This window comes from Diplotaxodon limnothrissa, linkage group LG3, assembly GCF_057381915.1.
Source record: "Diplotaxodon limnothrissa isolate DT_005_m linkage group LG3, D_limnothrissa_male_GT1.1, whole genome shotgun sequence".
NCBI classification, from domain to species: domain Eukaryota; kingdom Metazoa; phylum Chordata; class Actinopteri; order Cichliformes; family Cichlidae; genus Diplotaxodon; species Diplotaxodon limnothrissa.
The window spans coordinates 17,896,582-17,916,810 of NC_140598.1; the positions used below are offsets into that span (position 1 = coordinate 17,896,582).

Here is a 20,229-nt window from a genome sequence, read left to right on the forward strand (position 1 = left end):
TCATTGATCAGTTTGATTGACAGGACAGATGATCAGAGGTGCAGAGTTTTTACCTCCATCATTGTTACAGGGACTGAAGAATGGGTGGAGTCTGTGAGTGAAGGAGCAGCCAGTAAAGGAGTAGATCAGAGCTGCAGCACCTACATCATAAAAGGAGACCAGACCCTCCTCATAATCCACAAACACCCCCACCTTCTCAGGACCAGGATGAAGACAGAGACGAACTGAAGGACCAGCAAGAGCTTCGTACTCATTTCCATTTCTCAGCCACACAGTCCAGAAACCATCCTGAGGACTCAGTGTGATTTTTCCCTTCCTGTTGATCGACTCTGTGGCCACTCCTAAATCCCATTTAGTCTTTCCTTTAACCTGAACCTCAAAGTAAAATCTGCCTGAAGAGAAACTCTGCTCTCCTAAAACAATAGCACACTTAGAAAATCTCTCTGGGTTGTCTGGAAGATTCTTCTCCACATCACTATGATAAACTTGTTTTCCATCATCAGACAGGATGAGTTTAGGATGAGCTGTATCAGGATCCAGAGTCACATCCACCTCATGCTGCTGCACCCTCTGCAGCTCAGCCTCTAACAGCTTCTTCTTCATGGGTTTCCAGACTGTCTCCTCCAGCTGAGCCACAGCTCTCCCCACAGTCTCCTCATATGATGGTGGATGAACTCTGACCTCTGTCCAGTCCTTGCTGGGTGGAGCAGCTTTCAGGGAGGAGAAGCTTTGGAGGAGGTGGAGGTGGTCTTCAGAGCGTGAGAGCTGCTCCACCTCAGAGCTTCTCTCCATCAGCTCAGAGATTTCCTGTTCCAGATCTTTGATGAGACCTTCAGCCTGTTTCTCTGTAGCTTCCTGTTTGTCTTCGATCTCCTTCATGAGCTTCTTCAGGCGTCTCTCAACAGACTCCATCAGAGCCGTGAGGACCTGAACACCTTCTGCTTTCTGTCTGTCTGCAGCATCTTTACTCATCTTCACCGACTCTGTGATCTCCTGAATCTTCAGTCGTCTCTTCTGGATCATCTGCTGAATCTCAGCCTCTGTCTTCTCCAGCTCTGCCTTCTTTCCTTCATATTCTTCTCTCAGAGGAACAAACTCGTGGTTCTTGTGGTCTAAAACAGGGCAGAGCATGCAGACACATGTCTGGTCGGTCTTACAGAACAGCTGCAGAAGGTTATCGTGCTTCGTGCACATCCTGCCTTCCAGGTTCTCCACAGCATCAACCAGCTGATGTCTTTTCAGGCCTTTCAGTGTCAGATGAGGCTCCAGGTGAGTCTGACAGTAGGAGGTCTGACACACCAGGCAGGACTTCAGGGCCTTCAGTCTGGTTCCAGTGCAGACGTCACAGGGAACTTCTCCTGGTTTGGCAGCTTGTTGCTCTGAGCTGCTGCTGCTGGCTTTCTGCTGAGCTTCACGTCTGAACTGAGCAACCATCTCAGAGATGAAGGTGTTGACCCTCAGCTGAGGTCGAGTGTAGAAAGTCTCTTTACACATGGGACACTGACAGCTCTGACTCATGTCCCAGTGCTGACTGATGCAGGTTTTGCAGAAGTTGTGTCCACATGGTGTAGTGACTGGATCAGTGAACACATCCAGACAGATGGAGCACAGAAACTGATCTTCAGATCGCAGATTGCTGGCAGCAGACATGTCTGCACTCTGAGGGAGAAAGAAGAGAAACATTTGATTCAAAATTCACTTTAAATTTCATTTTTACAAAGAGAGAAACAAGCGTCAGTAGTCTGAGGAGCTTGGAGAGAAAAGCGTCTGGACTTCTTTAAGTTTCTTTTCATCACAGAAGCTTCTTCACCTCATCCTCAACACGGACCAAGGAATGAATACTGCACTTTTGGAAGAACTCCCTCCCCTGCAACCTCTTATCGTCAAAGGGACGGAGGTGGAGAGGGCAAACAGCCACAGATTCCTGGGACTGCAGGTTACATCAGACCTGAGCTGGACTCTCAACACTACAGCAACTGTGAAAAAAGCCCAGCAAAGGCTTTATTTCATTCGGCTGCTCAGGAAAGCTGGCATGAACCACCACCCTCTCACCCAGGCCTGCAGAGGACTGATAGACAGCATCCTCACCGCAGGCATCACTGTCTGGTATGGAAACACTACACAGACAGAGAGGAAGGCTCTGAAGAGTCAGAAAGTCTGCAGAGAGGATTATGGGAACAACACTTGCATCCATGGACCTGCACATACAAAGCTGCACATACAATCTCAGACACAACAGAGCGGATAGCAGCATCACACACAGAACACGATTCTTCAACAGCTTCTTCGACTGTTAGAGAGGTTGATGGCTCCGTGTCAGAGCACCGGCCTCAACGAAAAAGTTATCAGTCGTTCTTTTCCTCTTTTCTCATTACCCACAGCTACATCCATCCTATCAGGCTGCTCACCTCCTGCACTTTCAAACGTCCACACGTAGGCCTGCAGGAATATCTGGACCACGGCCAATCAGAGAGGTCCTGCCCTCTCTCTGATTGGTTTAGCCAACGATACGGGCATAATGTGTTGTTGACCACACGGAGACTTTTCCTTTTGTTTTTGCTCGAATGGTTGGTCGTACCGGTGTGACCTATTTGTTTAGGCTACGTCCACACTAATGCGTTTTTGTTTGAAAAAGCAGTTTTCTCTCCGTCCACACTGAGACGGCGTTTTCTCTCTGCTTTGGCCTCCCGTCCACACTGAGACGACGTTTTCTCCAAGGAAAACATTTTGAAAACGAAACATTTGGAGACGGTGCGTTTGTGTCACAGTGTGAACAGTGAAAACAGAGACTTTCTAAAACGATGACGCATGTTAGTCATGTGACCAATTAAACAAAGGTATTATACAGCAGCAGTTTTGACAGCCCTATTAAAGATGAATATCAGTCTGCACATGCTCCACAGAGCTTTTCTTCAAATTCTTTATTTCTCTCTCGCTTTTGCAACTTTGTACTTTTGTGTTACTCGCAGCAACAACTCCACCTCATTGTTAGTCCATTTTAAAACTCGGTGCTTTTCCTCCACCTCTGCTGCGACGTTTCAAACAGCTGGAAAGTGAATAAGCAGCAGACAGAAATGAGACCAGTCGAATCGTCTTGCGTTTCACGCATGCGCAGGACTGGAACGTAAGCGTTTTCGGCAGTCTTAATGTGGACGCACAACTCTGTGAAAACGACTGAAAACACTAGTGTGGACGCGGAGCGCTGTTTTCAAATCTATCCGGGCGAGTGTGGACGTAGCCTAAGTGGCACCATGGAGGAATGAGGTGGCGCTCTAGACCCTGATGAAGTGAACAGAGTGAAGATTTGTGTAGAAGCAGGAAGTGTGATCAGCTGCACTCACCACTGTTGCTGAGAGAAACCTGATGGACTCCAGTGAATCTTCTTTTAGAGACAAACAGGACTCGACTGCAGCTCTGCTGCTGCTCTCTCACACTTTCACTTCTGCAAAATGACGTTGGGCTTCTTGTTTTTCAGCTGTTGCTCCGCCTCTTCCTGCCTCTCCCTTTACAGGAATCAGCCGGTCTGTACTCAGTGACTGTGTGCAGCGGGTGGGAGGAGTGAGGAGTGGTGTGTGGGTTCACACAGTAATGACGGCCTCAGGTGATCAGGAGAAACTCACCTGGATTTCCTTTTTCCACAGCAGACTGAGAGCTTCAGGTGGACCCTGAAGGAGGTCTCAGACACAGGTGGTAAAAGTACACACAGTGTGTACTGAAGTAGAAGTACTACTGTTAAAAATACTCCAAGTACTGTTTCAACTTCTTTACTCAAGTAAAAGTAAAAAGTAGTGGCTGTGAAATGAGAGTAAAAAGAGCTGATTGAAGAACATTTCTAACACGTGTTTATACAAAGCTAACTGAACCATGTGCTGCATCAACGTGATAATAAAATAATATTATTCACTTTGTTTCTAATAAATATTCCCAGCTTGAATCAGACAAGTTGAACATGAGCAGAGAAAAAGAAGCAAATCCAAATATTCCTGTGTTCAGCAGCTCTGCATTAGGGGGCAGCACTGTGCTATGCTGGCCTTTGGCCTGCCGGAAATGATTAGAAGAAGAAGAAGCGTTGCCATGCTACTGTAGCTAACAGGCGCGAGCATGGAGAAGGACGGACCTTTGGGCGGAAAGTTTTACTTTAAGAAGTTGCCGAACGGCGTGTTGGACAAAACGAGAGTAACGTGCACGATTTGCGAAGCTGAGTTCAGGTACCACAGAAGCAATTCGTCTCTGGGGTATCACCTGAGAGCGAAGCACCCGGCTGAATCGCAGGACTATCGTGGGCTAAAAACAGAAGAAGTGAGTGAAAAGTTAACCAGCGCCTTGGTTGTTTGGATAGCTAAAAGCTGCCGACCAGCGAGCATGGTAGAAGATGACGGACTGAAAGAAGTCCTTCGCGCTGCATCGGGAGACATGTGCTACAATCCGCCCTCCACAGAAACCATTGTGTCGAGACTGCGCGCTGTGTATGAGGACCAGAGGGCTCAGCGGCACACCACGCTCCTGGGAGCAATGAACGTCGCCCTCACCGGAGACCACTGGACGTCGGTGGACAGCGATAACTACTGCGCCGTCACAGCGCACTTTATTGATAACGACTGGGCTCTACAGTCGTTTGCACTAGCGGTGAGTAAAACTGAAGAGAGACACTATGCTGACCATTTTCTGAGTGTTGCAAACGAGTGGAAAATCGGGGACAAGCTAACCACGCTCGGCACCGACAGTGCGTGGCTGTATGGCAACATGGTCGATGTGGCCAGCCTGCTTCCATTTGAACACATGCCCTGCACGGCCCACATTCTGCAGAGTGCCATCACAGTTGCTCTGAACGACAGCGGCTTTGAAAGAGTTCTGGCCAAATGTCGCGAGATTGTTGGACATTTTGAGGATAGTCCAGCGAACGCTCAGGAATTAAATGCACAGCAAGCTGCACATGGACATGACACGGAAGCACTGGTTCAGGATGCTCAGACTAGATGGAACTCCACCCTGGAGATGATCAAGCAGATCCAGAGAAACAAATCCGTGCTCACCTCCATCCTGGCTCAGCAAAACAGCACGGTGACCATGCTGACTGAGCAGGAGCTCGACAGACTGCAGAAGCTGGAGGAACTGCTCGAACCTTGCAGGTAAATCATCCTGTTTCTCGTTTGTGTCTTTAAGAACACTCCTGTGTGTTTCCACGTGTTTGTCTCTGTGCGGTTGTGTCTTAGCATAGTTAGTGTTTGGGCTGAGATCAGGTGGTGCAGTGGTTAGAGCTGTTTCCTCACTGAATGAAGCTTCGGGATTCAAACTTCCTGGTTGGGATTCTGTGCAGTTTGTATTTTCTCCCACAATTCAAATGTATGCTTGTGATCTTAATGAAATGATGTTGATTGACACAGTTAATGTGATGTTGATAGGTGATTATAGATGGGGTTTTAAAGGGGAATGGTTTTCTGTCTCCGTGTTAGCCTACAACACACGGGAAAGCTTTGCAGGGTGAACCTCTCTCCCCTCCCACCCCAGCTCTTGCTTCTATTTTCCAGCACACAGCACACAGTGCTAACAGTGAGTGAGATAACTGCAATACTTTTCAATTAGAGGATCACTTACTGACATATTGTGGTATTTGTGTTTGTCTCTGTGCGATTAGTAGAAAAATACACACTTGTTCTTTCTGTTGCAGATATGTGACCGAACTGCTGGGGGGAGAGCGCTATGTCTCCTGTTCCATGGTGCTGCCAGCCTTGCGTCATTTGTTCTGGGTCATGGAGCCCTTGGATGATGACCCAGTCTACGTTGTGACGTTTAAGATGGTTTTTACCACAGACCTAGCTCAGCGGAGGGCCAGCAGCAATCTCACATGGCTGAAGATCGCTACTGCCCTTGATCCCAGGTTTAAAGACCTCAAGTGTCTTCCCAAAGATGAAAGACGAGAGGTGTGGACTCTGGTACATGACCTTCTGATGGCAGAGACACAAGCACAACAACCATCTGTCCAGATAAAAGAGGAACCGTCACCAAAGAAGAGCAAGATGTCCATCTTCCTCCTGGGTTCTTCAGATTCAGATACAGAGGAGGAGGAAGACTCCATCGGCCGCTGTCTGGATCGGTACAAAGCAGAGCCCAAAGCGGGCGCAGGGGAGTGTCCTCTACAGTGGTGGTTAAAGAGAGAAGGGGCGCATGCCAGGCTGGCATCTATTGCACGCAAGTACCTGTCAACCCCTGCAACCACAGTGCCCTGTGAGAGCTTATTCTCACTCTCAGGTGACGTCACTGAGAAGAAGCGTGCGTCTTTGTCCTCAGAAGAGGTGAACAGGATAGTCTGCCTCAGTAACTGGCTGAGCGCACAGAAGGACTGAGCTGGGTCGCTTCTTTGGAGGGAGAAACGTTCAACACTCGCAGGTTTTAAATATTGACTTTCGTCCCTTTTTGACATTCAGCTGGCATTAAGATGTTACACATTTTGTCTTCTACATTTCTGTGATAGTTGGATCATTGTTAGGCCTGGTTTCAGTATTATTTCCTATCAGCAGATGCTAGAAAGATGTCTTTAATCTGAGTCGTGCTGATCCTGAACACTATTAAACTTCTCTGAATTTAAGCATTCTTTGTGTTTATTCTGTATTAACTTCATTAACTCAGCATTAAAGGGTTGAGCCTTTCATCCTTGTTCAGAAGCAGGATGGAGGATTTTTAATCATTTATATTACAGCCAGGAAATCATCCTAATATTTCTATTTGTTGCATGAATTTTGGTGTGCTGACAGACAGCCTAGTCAGAAAAGGTCAGGTCATCATCTTACAGGGCGAGACACCAAATAGGTCAGTTATTACTGTTATCGTCAGAATAACTAGCATAGGAGATGGCTAATGTGACGGGTTTAGAAAGTATTGTTTGTTACAAAGGTTGAACCCCTCTGAGAAAATGATCTCCAAATCCTAACTTGGGAGAACGTTACATAAATCTGAGCGGTCTATCCTGTCCAAGGCCTGGCGAGCCTACATTCAGAACCCTTCTTATGTTGTGAAACCCTCGATGCTTTCGTACAACGCTAACTAAATGTGCGATCCAAGGGTCTAATAGAAGTATTTTAGTGTCCACCCCCATCAGAGTCATTGGTCTGAGTGATGAGCGCTCTGCAGGAGGTTTACCAGGTAAACAAGTACTCATTGCCGTCTCAGTGGGTGGAGAGCCTCACTTTGATATGCTTCTTCATGCATGTTAAAAAGTGAAATTATTCATTTTTCTTGGACAGTTTTGTAAAATTCAATCAGAAGGCCTCCGGCCGGGGTTACCACTGTTAATGCTTGGAGAGCCTGAAGTACTTCAGTGTCTATGACTGAATGTGAGCTAAGGTTCCTGTTCTGAAGCATGTTCCGATTTATAAACATTTTCATAAAATTCTCTAAAACTGTCATAAATTTCAGATGGATCTACTGTTACATTCCCTGAAGAGGTCTTTGTGCTATTAAAGACTGCTTTCCTTAACTCCATGCCGAGGGCCTTCCCACTTTCTCCCACTGATCATAATAAGATCGCCACAGACTTTTTGTTGCTGTATCAGAAGATAATTGATTATATTCACTTCTCAAACGTAACAGTTTGATTCATCGCTAATATTTAAGTCTAATTCCAAAGATTTAATTAGTTTATTCCATTTTTTTGCTGTTTGCACTCATAAAGCCGAGGACTTCACCTCTAATATATGCTTTGAATCCTTCCATCTCACCGAGGCGCAGGTTTGATCTTTAACTCAGTCATTTTCTGTTTTCTCCTCTATGAATTTAACCAGTTTTAGATTTTCTAGCCATCTTGTTTGAAACTGCCAGTTTGGGTTGTTATGGATAAACGTTGTTATCATACTGACCTGAATGACAACATTCGGTTTTATCGGGGTTTTGTTGATATAAACTGAGTGATTAATTGTCCGGTTTTGGCTTCATATCTGAGCCTGCTGATCTAGACTCAGGTTTAGAGCACAGTCAGAGTCCATGTATATGAAGCCCTTGCAAAGTGGATAACTGATTTTAAAAATGTAGGTTTATTTGAATTTGGGCTGTACAAACTCACTAAGTTCACAAATACGTTTTGAATAGAGTAAAAACAATAAATGGAGAAAGGAAACCACGTTACCAAGCAGCCGTATCTTCCCATAGTGGAGGATCGTGATCGAAGCTATAAAGTGATTAATTTTCAAATGTAACCTGAATTGTTTTGAATAAACAGACTGGGGGTCGTGGTCGAGCTCCGACGGCCCGACTTCACCCCTCCAGTGGACACAGCCACACAGAACCAGCTCGTATTAAATCAACCACCAACACTAACCTGATCTAGTTTATTCACATCCAGCTGATTCTCAGATCACAGCTGGCGACTCACAACAGCTGCCCTGCTGTAGCCACAGTTTCACTCCTGGTCTCCTGCTCCCTCTAGTGATCACTCAGTGGTGCTGAATGATGCCAGAACACTGACGATTTCCACAGCCAGGCATAAAACCACAATGACCTGGTGCATGCACGTCACCATGATCCACTAGAGGGCTGCAGAAAGCCCTGTGATGATCATTATATAAATAAATACACATTTAAATACTTCATTCATCACTTATGTATATCACAGTTGTTCCTCAGTGCTGCTGTGCTGTTTCCGTGTGTTCTGATGATCCATGGAGCGTCCTGAATGCTTCCATCAAACACAAATATCCTGGAAGCTTCGTGTGGGTCAAAGGTCAAAGCTGCCAACTGTCAGGAAACATCAGAGCTTTAGAGAAGATCGGCTTTTTAAACAAACAGCAGAGAAGAACATTTTGATCATGCATGTTTCTACGTGTGTGCTGAACTGTAATGCTGCATTACAACTCACCTTAATCTACCTGTTTATTATTTATTGATCAGGTACTGTAGAGATTTAAAATGATTACATAAACATGTGAACAGGAAGTGATGTGTGATCAGAGAGTGAAGGCGGGGCTTCAGATGAAGCTCCTCCTTGTTGGCGCTCCTACATCGTGGGTGCAGCTTCACCTATGGATGCAGACCTACCTTCACCTGCCCCTTGACAGATATTATTGATAGAGCTATTGTTTCTTTGACCTTGCTCTGGTTCACGCCCACATTCCTGCACAATCATGAATCTGTAACTTTTCTATTTTGATCATCCTGAGTGCGGTTAACCACTACAGTGATCTACAATCAATTACAGTCTCTGCACTATTTGCTGGCACTGGATTTGTAAACCAAACTTTTGTAGTCTTCACAGTAAGCATCATGGTTTCTTTGGACCATGACATGGTGTGGATGCTTACAGGAACATCTTCTGTGAATAAGACTGAGACCTTAAACTGTTCTTGAGTCTGTGGGTACTGATGCACCTGTGGGCAGCAGGTTGAACAGGTCAAAACCAGGGTGCAGCTGTTCTTGATGATGTTTGTTGTTCTGCTGAGGCAGCGGGAGGAATAAATGTCCATCAGGGAGGGGAGAGGGCAGCCCATGGTCTTCTGTGCTGGCTTGACTTCTGTTTGAAGCCTCGCTCTATCAAGTATCTGATGGATCCGAGCACAGACACTGTTGGCTTGTCTCCTCCCTGTTTAGGATTTGTGTGACTGCAGTAAAAGTGCCTCCATCCGTCACTAATCCAGCTGAATATGAAGCATCACGTCAGAGAAGAAAACGGCCCCGTGATCAGACTGAGCAGTCGAGGCATCGAGGCTGCAGGATCGCATCAGAACAGGACCTGTGGGTGTGGTCTGGACATCAGACCGTCCTACCCGGGTAATCCCACAGTTTGACCCCAGAGCGGCAGGATGGAGGAGACCATCAAGGTGTTTCAAAATAAAACCATTCAATGTGACCTGCATGAAAACTGTAAACTGCCATATGGACGCACCTCCCAGCAGCAGCAGCAGGACTTTAAGGGGATGAAGAATTTTGGAGTGATGATCTGCAGCTTTCAAAAACAGAACACGCACACTTCTAATAACCCATCGCTGTGAGGTCTAAGTCTTTATGTGCAACATGAAAACTGTCCAAAACTTTAAGTCAACACTTCCTGTGTCCACTGAGTGTCTCTGTGATTGTTAACAAACTGAAACTGCAAAAACACAAAACTAAAAGAGCTGAACTGGCTGTGAGCGACTTATGACGCCACACTGAGTCAGGCCTCGTGTTTCTATAAGGGACGTATCATCTGTAGTACCACTGAATGACCACTAGGTGGGAGAAAGAGACAGAAATGAAGCCTGTTCAGTCTGAGAATCAGCTGCTGCTGAAGATGATGCTGAGCGTTGGCATTTGATGGAAGACTGAGACATCGACAGTTATTTGTACAGGCCGATGGTGAAGTGAACGTGAGCTTCATCAGCTCTCGTACTCTGAGCTGTGTCCACTCCACTTAAAGTTGTAGGATCCCATTAAAGTGGAAACAACACTCTTAAATGTGTAAAGGCCCATTTCCATCACTGAGCTCTGCTCTCAAAAACTGATGTAACTGTGAAGCTGGATTTAACAAATAAGAGCTTAAAGTTTTAAAAACGTGTAGCGCCATCTTGTGTCAGTACGGAGCATGACATAATGTGGTTGGTTGAATAGCTTACATAGTTTATGTTAGCTAACTAGCGACAGGCTCAATAACAGAGGAAAATAAGCAGAGGTGGCAAAGTACACACAAGCTGTACATAAGCAGAAGTACAGATACTACTGTTCAACTGAACCTCGTGTCATATTAATATAATAACATCAGTAGATGGAATTACAAACTTCGTTTCAGTCTAAATTATATTTCCAATAAAGATTCTCAGCTTTACTCAGGTAAGTTAAACACAAGCAGAGAAGGAAAATGTAAAAATATATCTGTCCTGTTTCTTACATTGAAGAGGCTGACTTTGCCTCGAAACAGGAAGTGGGCAGAGAAGAGGTTGAAGTGGTGGAGGAAGCTTTAAACCAATCACAGTGCAGCAAACTAACCTGCAGACGACTTTAAACAACACAGTCAGTCTGCCTCAGTTTGTTTAGCAGCAGGTTTCACAGTGTGAACAAACATAACATTTGATTTAAAAACGAGGACTCACACCAAAGCTTTAAATGAGCATCCTCCCCTTTAAATCCAAGCTTTCTTCTTCCTCTCCTGTCCTTCTTTCTTTCTTTCCTTCTTTCTTTCTTCCTAGCATCGATTTTCTGAGCGTGTAATAAAACATCTTCTCTGGCTTCATGTTTTATTTTATAATAAATAATAATGCCCCGGCTAACGTGTCCTCCTGAGCCCACAGTGAGTCAGTGTGGGTGAGCTGTGGGCAGGACAAACCCACAGTTATCACCCACAGGGCCCCTGCAGTTTCACACATAAAGGCCTATAGGTTTAGTAAAGTGTAGGTGGGATCACGTGGACTAACTGTGGGTTTGTCCTGGCCACAGCTCACCCACACTGACTCACTGTGAGCTTGTTTTACTTCTTATTTCCGACCACCTGCATTAGAACATCACTCCGGCGCATTTCACATATCTCCTGTCCAACACGAGCCACTGAGAGTTAAAAACACTCGTGTCTGGACACGAGACCCACTTTAGAGGTCCAGTAGAAGAGCTGGAGGTCACATTCAAACCAGTCGCTGCTGGTCAGACGTGGTCTGCAGCTCTGTGTGTGCATCCAAACAGAAGCCTCTGAACTCAGGCAGGTGATGTGAGCAGGTGAGGAGCTTCTGTGCTGCAGGAACTCATTAGCTCAGAGGTGGCGACGCTGCCGTCATGTGACTGTGGTGGAGTTTGTTTATAGACTAACAATCTCAGCTGTTGTGTTTTCTTCAGACTGACTGAAGGACCTCTGATAGACTCACACAGCTCGCGAAGGATTTCTAAACTGCAGCGTTTGCAGGTCAGTTTTAAGAAGGCCGTACTTGAACGTGATTGGCTGAGAGCTCAGACCTTTGCTCCTGTTTCCCCTCCTTATACTGAGGCTTCCGTCTTTAATGTGGTAACAGGCGGCTGTGAAAGAGCTGAAGTGAAAGTCTGCAGCTCACACTGACCCTCGATGCTCATCCAGACACCATGAAGACTGCACCTGTGGCTCTGCTCCCCGGTGAGTCACACACAGCAATCCTACACCCACTCACCCACCCACTCACCCACTCAGTGAGTCCAGCTCCAGGTAAAGGACGGACACTGGATGAATCCTGAGAGTTTACTCCGTGTTGTCGGGGGAGAAAACAGGAAGTCTGCTCCTTTCTGTTCTGTGTAAATCCAGAAAATAATCCAATCAGAAATGTTTAATGTTCAGCAGGGTCTGTAGTTTAGAGTCAGGGTCTCTGTAAAAGATGTGCTTGTTTTTTAAATGTTTATTCTTAATATAGACACAAACAACAAAGGACGCAATAAATATTACAAATGAGGAAAGAAAACCAGCAACTGGGAGTCTGGAAGGTTTTTGAAACCTTTAAAGTTTTTATATTTTGTCCCGTATGAGGAAACTTACACAATGATCTAAAAGCTGAAAACAATTAGGCTGTGATGATTCAGCAGTACTTCAGGTGCTTTATAGTGAGGAATGTGGAACCAAGAAAATATCGGTCTTTTGTCCCGGATGGTCCAGTCTTCTTCCTGATCTGTGGACGTCTGCCACAGTCTGTTAGTGTGCACCTCTGAGGACGTGAGAAAAAGCTCAAGTCTGTGGATTTCCTCCTGTTGCAGGTGTGTGTGTGCTGCTGCTGTCTGCACCGACTGTTTCTGCAGGTGAGGAGATGATGTGAAAACGATCAGTGAGACTCCAACAAGAACACAAATACATTTACACATGTGTCCTCCAGTGTCTCTGTCTGTCAGTCCAAACCTTCAGCAGGTCTTCAGCGGATCCTCTCCAGTGTCTCTGAGCTGTGATGATGGATGGACGGTGAGGAGGACCAGAGGAAACCAGACTGATGAGTGTGGAGCAGCAGCAGACTTCACTAGACTTGATGAGTCCTTGTGTGTTCAGGACTTTAAAACAACCTTCACAGCGATTTACTGGTGTGAAACCACTTCTGGGCAGAAGAGTGATGACGTCACCATCAGTGTTTCAGGTAAAGTAAGTTGTTTCTTTTCTTCTTTTTTTCCACAGTTGCTCTGAACATTTAAGGGCATTACAGCATCAGGACCACCTGTGACAGGTGAAGTACAACCATATATTTATTTTTATATATATGCAGGTGCAGGTGCATTTAGCACAAAGCACCTTGAATGTGTGAATAACAGCTTGATCCATAGATCAACAATGTGGTGCTTATGTGGAGATGAGCCGTAAGAATCCAGTTTATACTTCAAATGACATGTTGTCTGAATTTTACTTTCATATTGTTTTAATATATGTTTCAATTAATGTCTCAGATTTTTGTTCATATTGTTTTGGATTTTTTAGGCTAGAAAACATTGATATACTTAAAATACTTGTAATTAGGAGATACTTAAGTACTTAGAACTCACTGCTACACTAAACTAGATGGTGTTAAATCTGCTGCACTGTGGTACAGAACAGCCATCGACCTGCGGGGCTGAAAGTTCCTGTAGTTCCTGTAATGTCCACCAGAGGCTCCAGCAGGGCGTTAGCCCTCACAGGCTCTCATGTTAAAATATCTAATAAATAAATAAGTGAATCTAATTTTGCCCTTTATAACAATAAAAGGGCAAAATACTGGGAGAGAATGTTTTTGTTACTCGCCTGTTTAAACCGTATTAAAGTTTCATCGGTGGGGGCGTGGCCTCTTTCAGTGACGGGGCTTTGACAGGCAGCTGTGGTTACTGGCAAAGTTACCTCTGGACCGTGTTTATGCTTTTGGACCAATAGGATGGCTGCTGGTTAGTTAATTGTAATAACAGAATACCTCAGAAGTTTGTGCTGCACTTCAGTGAAATGCCAGTTTTAATTTGGACGATATGTAGCACTGATTAGCAAACATCAGTATGGTCTATGGAAGCAGCTTGACAGCTATGCTAGCTATCTGTTCTTCTCCATGATAGCAAGAAGAAAATGCCTCTGAGTGATCATTATAAAAGCAGAGGGTCAGACTGCAGTGGCCACACCATCATTTATAGTCTGTGATGATGAACGGTCATGAATTCAGTCCTATGGCGTCATCATTTGACCTCCTGCATGCTGTCTCCAGAAGCTTCCAGTCTACATGTGTGTACTTTTGTCTCTCTTACCCAGAAAAAGGAGTGATCCTGGAGATCCCGGCACTTCCTGTGACAAAAGGAAGTAATCTCACTCTGCGTTGCAGGCTCAGCACTGGTGAAACAGTGGCAGCTTACTTCTTCTACAGTGGACGTCTTCTTGGACCTAGAAATAAAGAGCACACCATCTCCAACGTGCAGCAGTCTAATGAGGGTTTCTACTGGTGTGCTACTGATCTGAGTGGATCATCTGCTCATAGCTACCTGAGGGTCAGAGGTCAGAACACTGACATCTTTTGCTGTCATCATAAATTGGGCCTCTTTTGTGTTTTTCTAATGTCCTTGACCTCGATGGAGAGCACGTGGAGCAAAGACAGAGAATTCATCACTCTGAGATTTGACTGTGGTTATAATCACGATCAATAATGATGCAATAACTAGCATGCTCCTCTTCAGCATCTATTACTAATAGATGGAGATGAAAGCCTGTGTTTGTGGTGTAGCCTCGCTGCACCGCTCACATTGAGCCTTTCTATCGAACCCTGAGTGAATGAACTGAGGACGCCTCCTTATCTCTCCTGCAGATCCCCCGACGACCTCCGTCAGATCATCTGTCCATTCTCGTGAAACCATGTCCCCCTTCCCCTCTCTTCCCCCTCCTCCTCCTCCCACCAACTGTTCCTCACCTCGTCCTCCTGCTCCTTCTTCTTGTGTGCCCGTGTTGAGACTCCTCTCCCACCTGCTGGCCTTTTGTATTTACTCCATCACCACCGGCCTGCTGCTGTCCATCTGCTTGGACCGGCTGGCCACCAGGCGCTCAGGTAGATACCTGCACACAGGTGCATCACTGCTGCTGTCCTGCTGGCAGCTCTGACTGTAAAATCACAAACGTCTGCACTGCCTTTTTAATTATTACAGTAACCGGACTGCTAAAGCCAAACCATAGCTTTAATCTGATATTTCACCGCTCTTAACCAGGGTCAGGCTCACATACTAACCTTTATACACCCAAATAACAGCAGACAAGAACCAAAGGTAACAGCTTCTAGTGTCTGAAACTATTTTAAGAAGTTGGAACCTGATTGTGATCGATTCAACTGTGACCTAGTGCAGTAAAAGGTGTACACGCCTGATCTGTAGCTGCACAGACCTCCAGAGCTGCACGGTTTAAAGCAGAGATCTACAACTCCAGTCTTTGAGAGCTACTGTCCTGTAGCTTTAATGCAGAGAAACGGCTGAATCAAATGGTTGAATTACCTCTTCAGCTTTTCATCGAGTTAGGGAAAGGCCTGGTAACAAGCCATTCATTTGATTCAGGTGTGTCGGAACAAGGATGCATCTAAAAGCTGCAGGACGGTAGCTCTGAGGACTGGAGTTGGAGACCCCAAAGCTGGAAGACATGATGGAGACAAGACTAAAAGACTAAAACCCATTGTCCTGTATCATCGGTAATGAGTCACAGCCCTACAGTTCACCCACAGCTGCCCACTGTGGGCCTGCTGTGGGCCAACTTGGACATACGATGGTGCCCGCGGTGCAGCATGTCTCACTGAGGACTGTATGTATATGTGTGGAGACTAACATTCACCCCGATGCTTTGCCCACAGCAAACAGACTTCCCGTCTCCGTGGAGATGACCCAGTGCATTGAAGAAAACTACGAGGCGGTGGTTGACCTCACGGCTGAGTGCGCGCTCTTCGAGGACTCTGAATACTCTGAATGAGTCTGCTGCTCTGACTCCGCTGACGTTTCATCACACAGAGCAGAGGGAAGCGTCCATCGTGTGGGAAGCTCCAGCTTCTCATTTCTCAGACTGCACATGTGATACTGGTTTCTTCCCGCTCCTCAAAGTCACTTCCTGAAAGATTTGTTACTGAAACCTGTCACGGACTGTGGACACGCCTTTGTTCAGGGTCCAGGGTTTTCTCCCTGCTCTCCGCTCGCTCTCCTGCTGACTCTTTGAATCCCAGCTTTTGTGTATCGGCTCACAGATGAACGTCTGATGTTGGAGGTTAAACTGCTGTAACAGTGAAGCCCAGAGAGGGTTTCCCACTTTTACTAATAACATAACGTTTCAATCTGTATATGTTTAACTTTACACCTTGTAACAGTTTAATGTTGGAACTATTTTCTCTGTACTGTCTACATCCGCCAGCCATATAACAGCTGGAGGATGTTACAGCTCAGCTGATGGGGAAGCTTCCTGTGGTGTTGTCATGTCATGTTCTCGGGAGTCACACAGCCACAGGGTGGAAACTAAAACTCAAGACTAAAACCAGCTGTGAAGAAAGTATTCTCATCACATGATGTAAAATTAACTAAACTAAAACAACTGAAACAATATTGGAAAAAAATAAAATGATATATTAAAATAATCCTAGACTTTTGTTGAGTTTTTTTTCTACAGAATTATTCAGAGGAGGCTTTAGTTTAGTTGAGCTTTGATGTAATTATGAGTCACGGTTTTGTCTTCATGCATTTTCTAAATTCCTAAATGCGCCCCAGACGAGTACCCTAATATTAGAGTTAGCCTGCTTTTATTAGTGGACACATATCAGCTGAATAACACAATCTGTTATTTAACACTTTTTTAACTTCGTCATGGTTTTTAACTCCTATTATGCGTGAAACTGCCCACAGACCGGAGGGTGAGCTGTAACCTAACCGACTCAGAGACAAGCGCAAACAAGTATAACTCTTCAAAGCTCAGTTACGATACAGTTATGATGTTGTTATTCTCTTTGAGCATCATTTTGATCTTCTTACATTCTCACACTTTATCATGTTTCCAGCCCGAGTCTCTTACACTCCTGCAGTTCACTCTGTTCACTGTTACTACGGTGAAAACCCAGCAGAGCTTCAGTCTGACACTAATTTTAAACCATCGCCGCCCACAATGACCCAGAAACTTTAGTTTTCTATGTAATTTTATAAAATGCTCCATTTAAAGGAAACATTTACTGGATTGACAAACATTCAGTTTAACACATTTGAACACATTTTCATTAATTATTTAAACAAATAATTAAAAAAACCTACATTTTAGTTGCATTTTTTTCTAAATGTTTGCTTCACGCTTTTTAGACGCACCTGACTCGGAGAGCTCACAGATAAACCATGTGCAGCACTTTATAATAAAGTTACACCATTAAACATTAGTGAGTATTAGCTTCCTTGCTGAGTCACTAAATACAGACATGTTACTGTTAGAGTTGCTGATATCAGCTGTTACTGCTGCTGATAATCATGATCACAGTCATAACAACACATCTGTGTTTATAAAGGTAAACTAAGGAGCAGCAATGGTATATAGAAGATTGATAAGACATGCACTGAGCTGTATTTATACACATTTATAAAACACAGAGTACTACTTATAAACTTTGTAAACAAACTGTGGTTTTTAACACTTGGTTTGTGTTTTTGTGTCTCGTCTGACCAGAATCCTGAACCGAGATCAGTAAATAAAGCTTGTTTCCTCTTATCCACTTCTCTGGGCAGTGTCTCAGTTTCACTATCGGTCATTGTCACATCTTCTTTGCTTCAGCATTAATGGTCATGTCTGATAACCTGCAGTACAAACATGAGCTGCAACTGTGAATGTGCAGAAAGAGGAAAGCGTGTTTTCAGTGTGAGCGGTGAGTGAGGTGTACTCACAGCTCTAAATAAATGTGCACTGAGACCGGGAATAAATGCACAATAAAGAAAAGTTAACCTATGTAAAACAGCTGCGCACGAGTCAGCCCTACATCATTAATTAGCTTAATGAGTCTCCTTTGTGGGTACACAATAAATTCAGGTATAAGGACCAGTTTAAACTACAGCATGGATCTGTATGTAATTACAACCACACACACATCACAGTTATAAAACTACAACAGCCTATCCCACCTTTCCATGACCTTGATGATCTCATCGAGGTCATGGAAAGCTGGTTTGGAGGATTACTGTCATGGCTACTGAACGGACCCACGCGCAGACAGTTCTTTCAAGGAAACAAAAAGGGGATTTATTTACAATAGGGATCACCTTAGTGCAAAATATATGTACAGTGAGTTGGGAGGGGGTCCAGGGCTCCAGGGAGAGAAGGGGGGGGGGGGGGAATCCACACACACGCTTCCTCTTCCACTCAGTCACCGCCACCGCTCCTCCGCACACACGCACTCCTCTTCAGCCGCACTCGCTCCAACACTCCACACACTGCCCCACTTGGACAGGTCCGGTGATTCGGTCCAGAATCTACAGACAGAAGGTCAAAGGTTAGTTCCACAACATAAAACACGTGTAAGCGATTCTTCTTTGAATATGCCGCGAGCACGAACTCAGGTGGTTCGACGTTCCAGCGGCGAGCTGCTCTGTGCCACTGCCTTAAATAGCAGCTGGGGAAATCAGCCAGATCAGCCGCAGGTGGACACCATCCACAGGGGTGCGTGGGCCAAGAGTGAGAGCCCGTAATGAGCTCCACCCAGGCAGAGAGGAGGAGGAGAGACAAAAAACTAAAACTAACCACAACAAAACCTGTAGCCAGCGTGGGCCAACCAGAGAGACACGGGGACCGTGACAATTACAAAGGAACAGCTTTCATTGATGATGAATGCTCAAACTACAGTGTTCAGAGATGGACGCCACCTCAACCTGCTCTGATGTTTTTATGGAGCTCATATAAACAAGCTTTCTTCATTACACGTGTTTGAAGCTTAAAGAAGAACATTAAGGGTCAGATTCACTGCAGCACGAAGACTTCTTTACACATGGAGACCTTGGAGGTTTATTACAGAGGCTCAGAGTCAGCGACAGCCGTGAACAGGAGCAAACACATCTCAGGAGTTTGATAGACACTCCTGAGATTTATAGTTAACCTCACATGTGTTAATGTCATGAAAGAGTCACTTAAAAACATCCAGCTGTGAATGTTTCACACCACCTTAGGGGTTCTTAGGGAGCTTCTTCTCTCTGAAGCTTCAGAGCTGCTCTGAGGAGTTTGCAGCTTTGAGCAGAGGAGACAAACCGGAGACAGTCTCAGCTCAGAGACCACGACTCTACCTGCAATGAATCATACTGATTAATCTCTGTCTCTCTTCCACAGCATGTCTTTATCCTGTCTTCCCTCTCTCGCCCCAACCGGTTGTTGTGATTTGGCGCTTTATAAATAAAATTGAACTGAACGGAAGTGACCACGCTGAACCACATGACCACAGCGGTTAATACAGAAAACACCAGCTTTTAAAAGAAATGTGTGGTATCAGTCTGACATCTGCCCAGTTTCACTTTCAGTGTCAGAGTAAATGTGTGCTGTCGGACGGGGAACGAAAGCTGAGATCAGCAATCTTTAAGACCCAAAGAGCCACGTGGACCTGGTTTCCACGCAACGACAAATACAAATACTTTCTGACATCTAACATGAAGATAACACTTTGTTATTTACCTTTATGCTTTGTGTGAACAACTAGGGTGTGTTGCTTATGAAATCCATGAAGTGCTACAGAGAAAATTACATTTTATTTATGTAATTAAAGGAAAGCTGAACTAAAAACTGCTGTGAGCCACCCTTATATCGCCTTTGGGCTTTTGGAGCCTTGACCTGACTTTTAAAAAAAATATTGGGAAAAAAGCTGTATGCTGCTGAAAAAAAAAATAGATTTTTGCAAAATTCTGCCTAAATATGTATTTACCTGGTTAATGTGTGTGGCGGGGCGTGGTCTGCAGCGCTGCAGGGGAGGTGGACGCACCTGAGCGGCACCTGCAATCACGCCTCGCCGCCTTAACGTCTCTGCTGTTGTGTCGGTCTGTGAGCTTTAACACCGGCTGTGTGCGTACAGCAACCGTGTGTGAAAAGTGGTCAATAAAGAGATGCTGAAAAGCGTTGTTCATGCAAACATCGTCGGGTCTGCCGTGATATGTTTACAACGGGACTTCTGCTCCTGAACCTCTGCGCACAGCGTCTGTACGAAGGCACTTCATCTTTACGCAGGACTGTAAGCTGTCGTCTGTGAGGCGTGAGCGCTGTTTGTTTTTAACATAGTTCACGGTGGAGCTGCTGACATAATGTGGATCTGAAGATCCATAACTGGCCTACCTGGGGTTGAAAGTCTCGATAAATGCAGGCGCTTC

At 45.1% G+C, this 20,229-nt stretch overlaps 3 protein-coding genes across 5 annotated transcripts in view; 2 read left to right on the plus strand and 1 right to left on the minus strand.

The window, feature by feature from the left end:
* The window catches only part of LOC146634750 (E3 ubiquitin-protein ligase TRIM21-like), a 47,403-nt gene continuing 27,174 nt past the window's right edge, over positions 1-20,229 (minus strand). Inside the window, exons 1-3 of one of the 3 annotated variants that reach the window (XM_085378834.1) lie at positions 1,406-1,650; positions 1,225-1,234; positions 1-1,047 (exon numbers count right to left, since the gene is read on the minus strand). In XM_085378834.1, the coding sequence (XP_085234960.1) occupies positions 1-1,047; positions 1,225-1,234; positions 1,406-1,650 (1,302 nt within the window). Of the gene's footprint in view, positions 1,200-1,224; positions 1,235-1,368 lie in introns of those variants that run through there. The other 2 variants (XM_085378816.1, XM_085378825.1) reach the window with 2 other exon arrangements.
* On the plus strand, positions 4,102-6,424 carry LOC146634751 (E3 SUMO-protein ligase ZBED1-like). Its single transcript, XM_085379250.1, has 2 exons — positions 4,102-5,129; positions 5,669-6,424. The coding sequence occupies exons 1-2, from the start codon at positions 4,102-4,104 to the stop codon at positions 6,342-6,344; spliced, it is 1,704 nt and encodes a 567-aa protein (XP_085235376.1). The 3' UTR covers positions 6,345-6,424.
* LOC146634752 (uncharacterized) lies at positions 12,025-15,841 on the plus strand. The gene is made up of 6 exons (XM_085343209.1): positions 12,025-12,055; positions 12,664-12,705; positions 12,780-13,031; positions 14,156-14,395; positions 14,703-14,939; positions 15,726-15,841. Exons 1-6 carry the CDS (start codon positions 12,025-12,027, stop codon positions 15,839-15,841), a joined length of 918 nt encoding a protein of 305 aa, XP_085199335.1.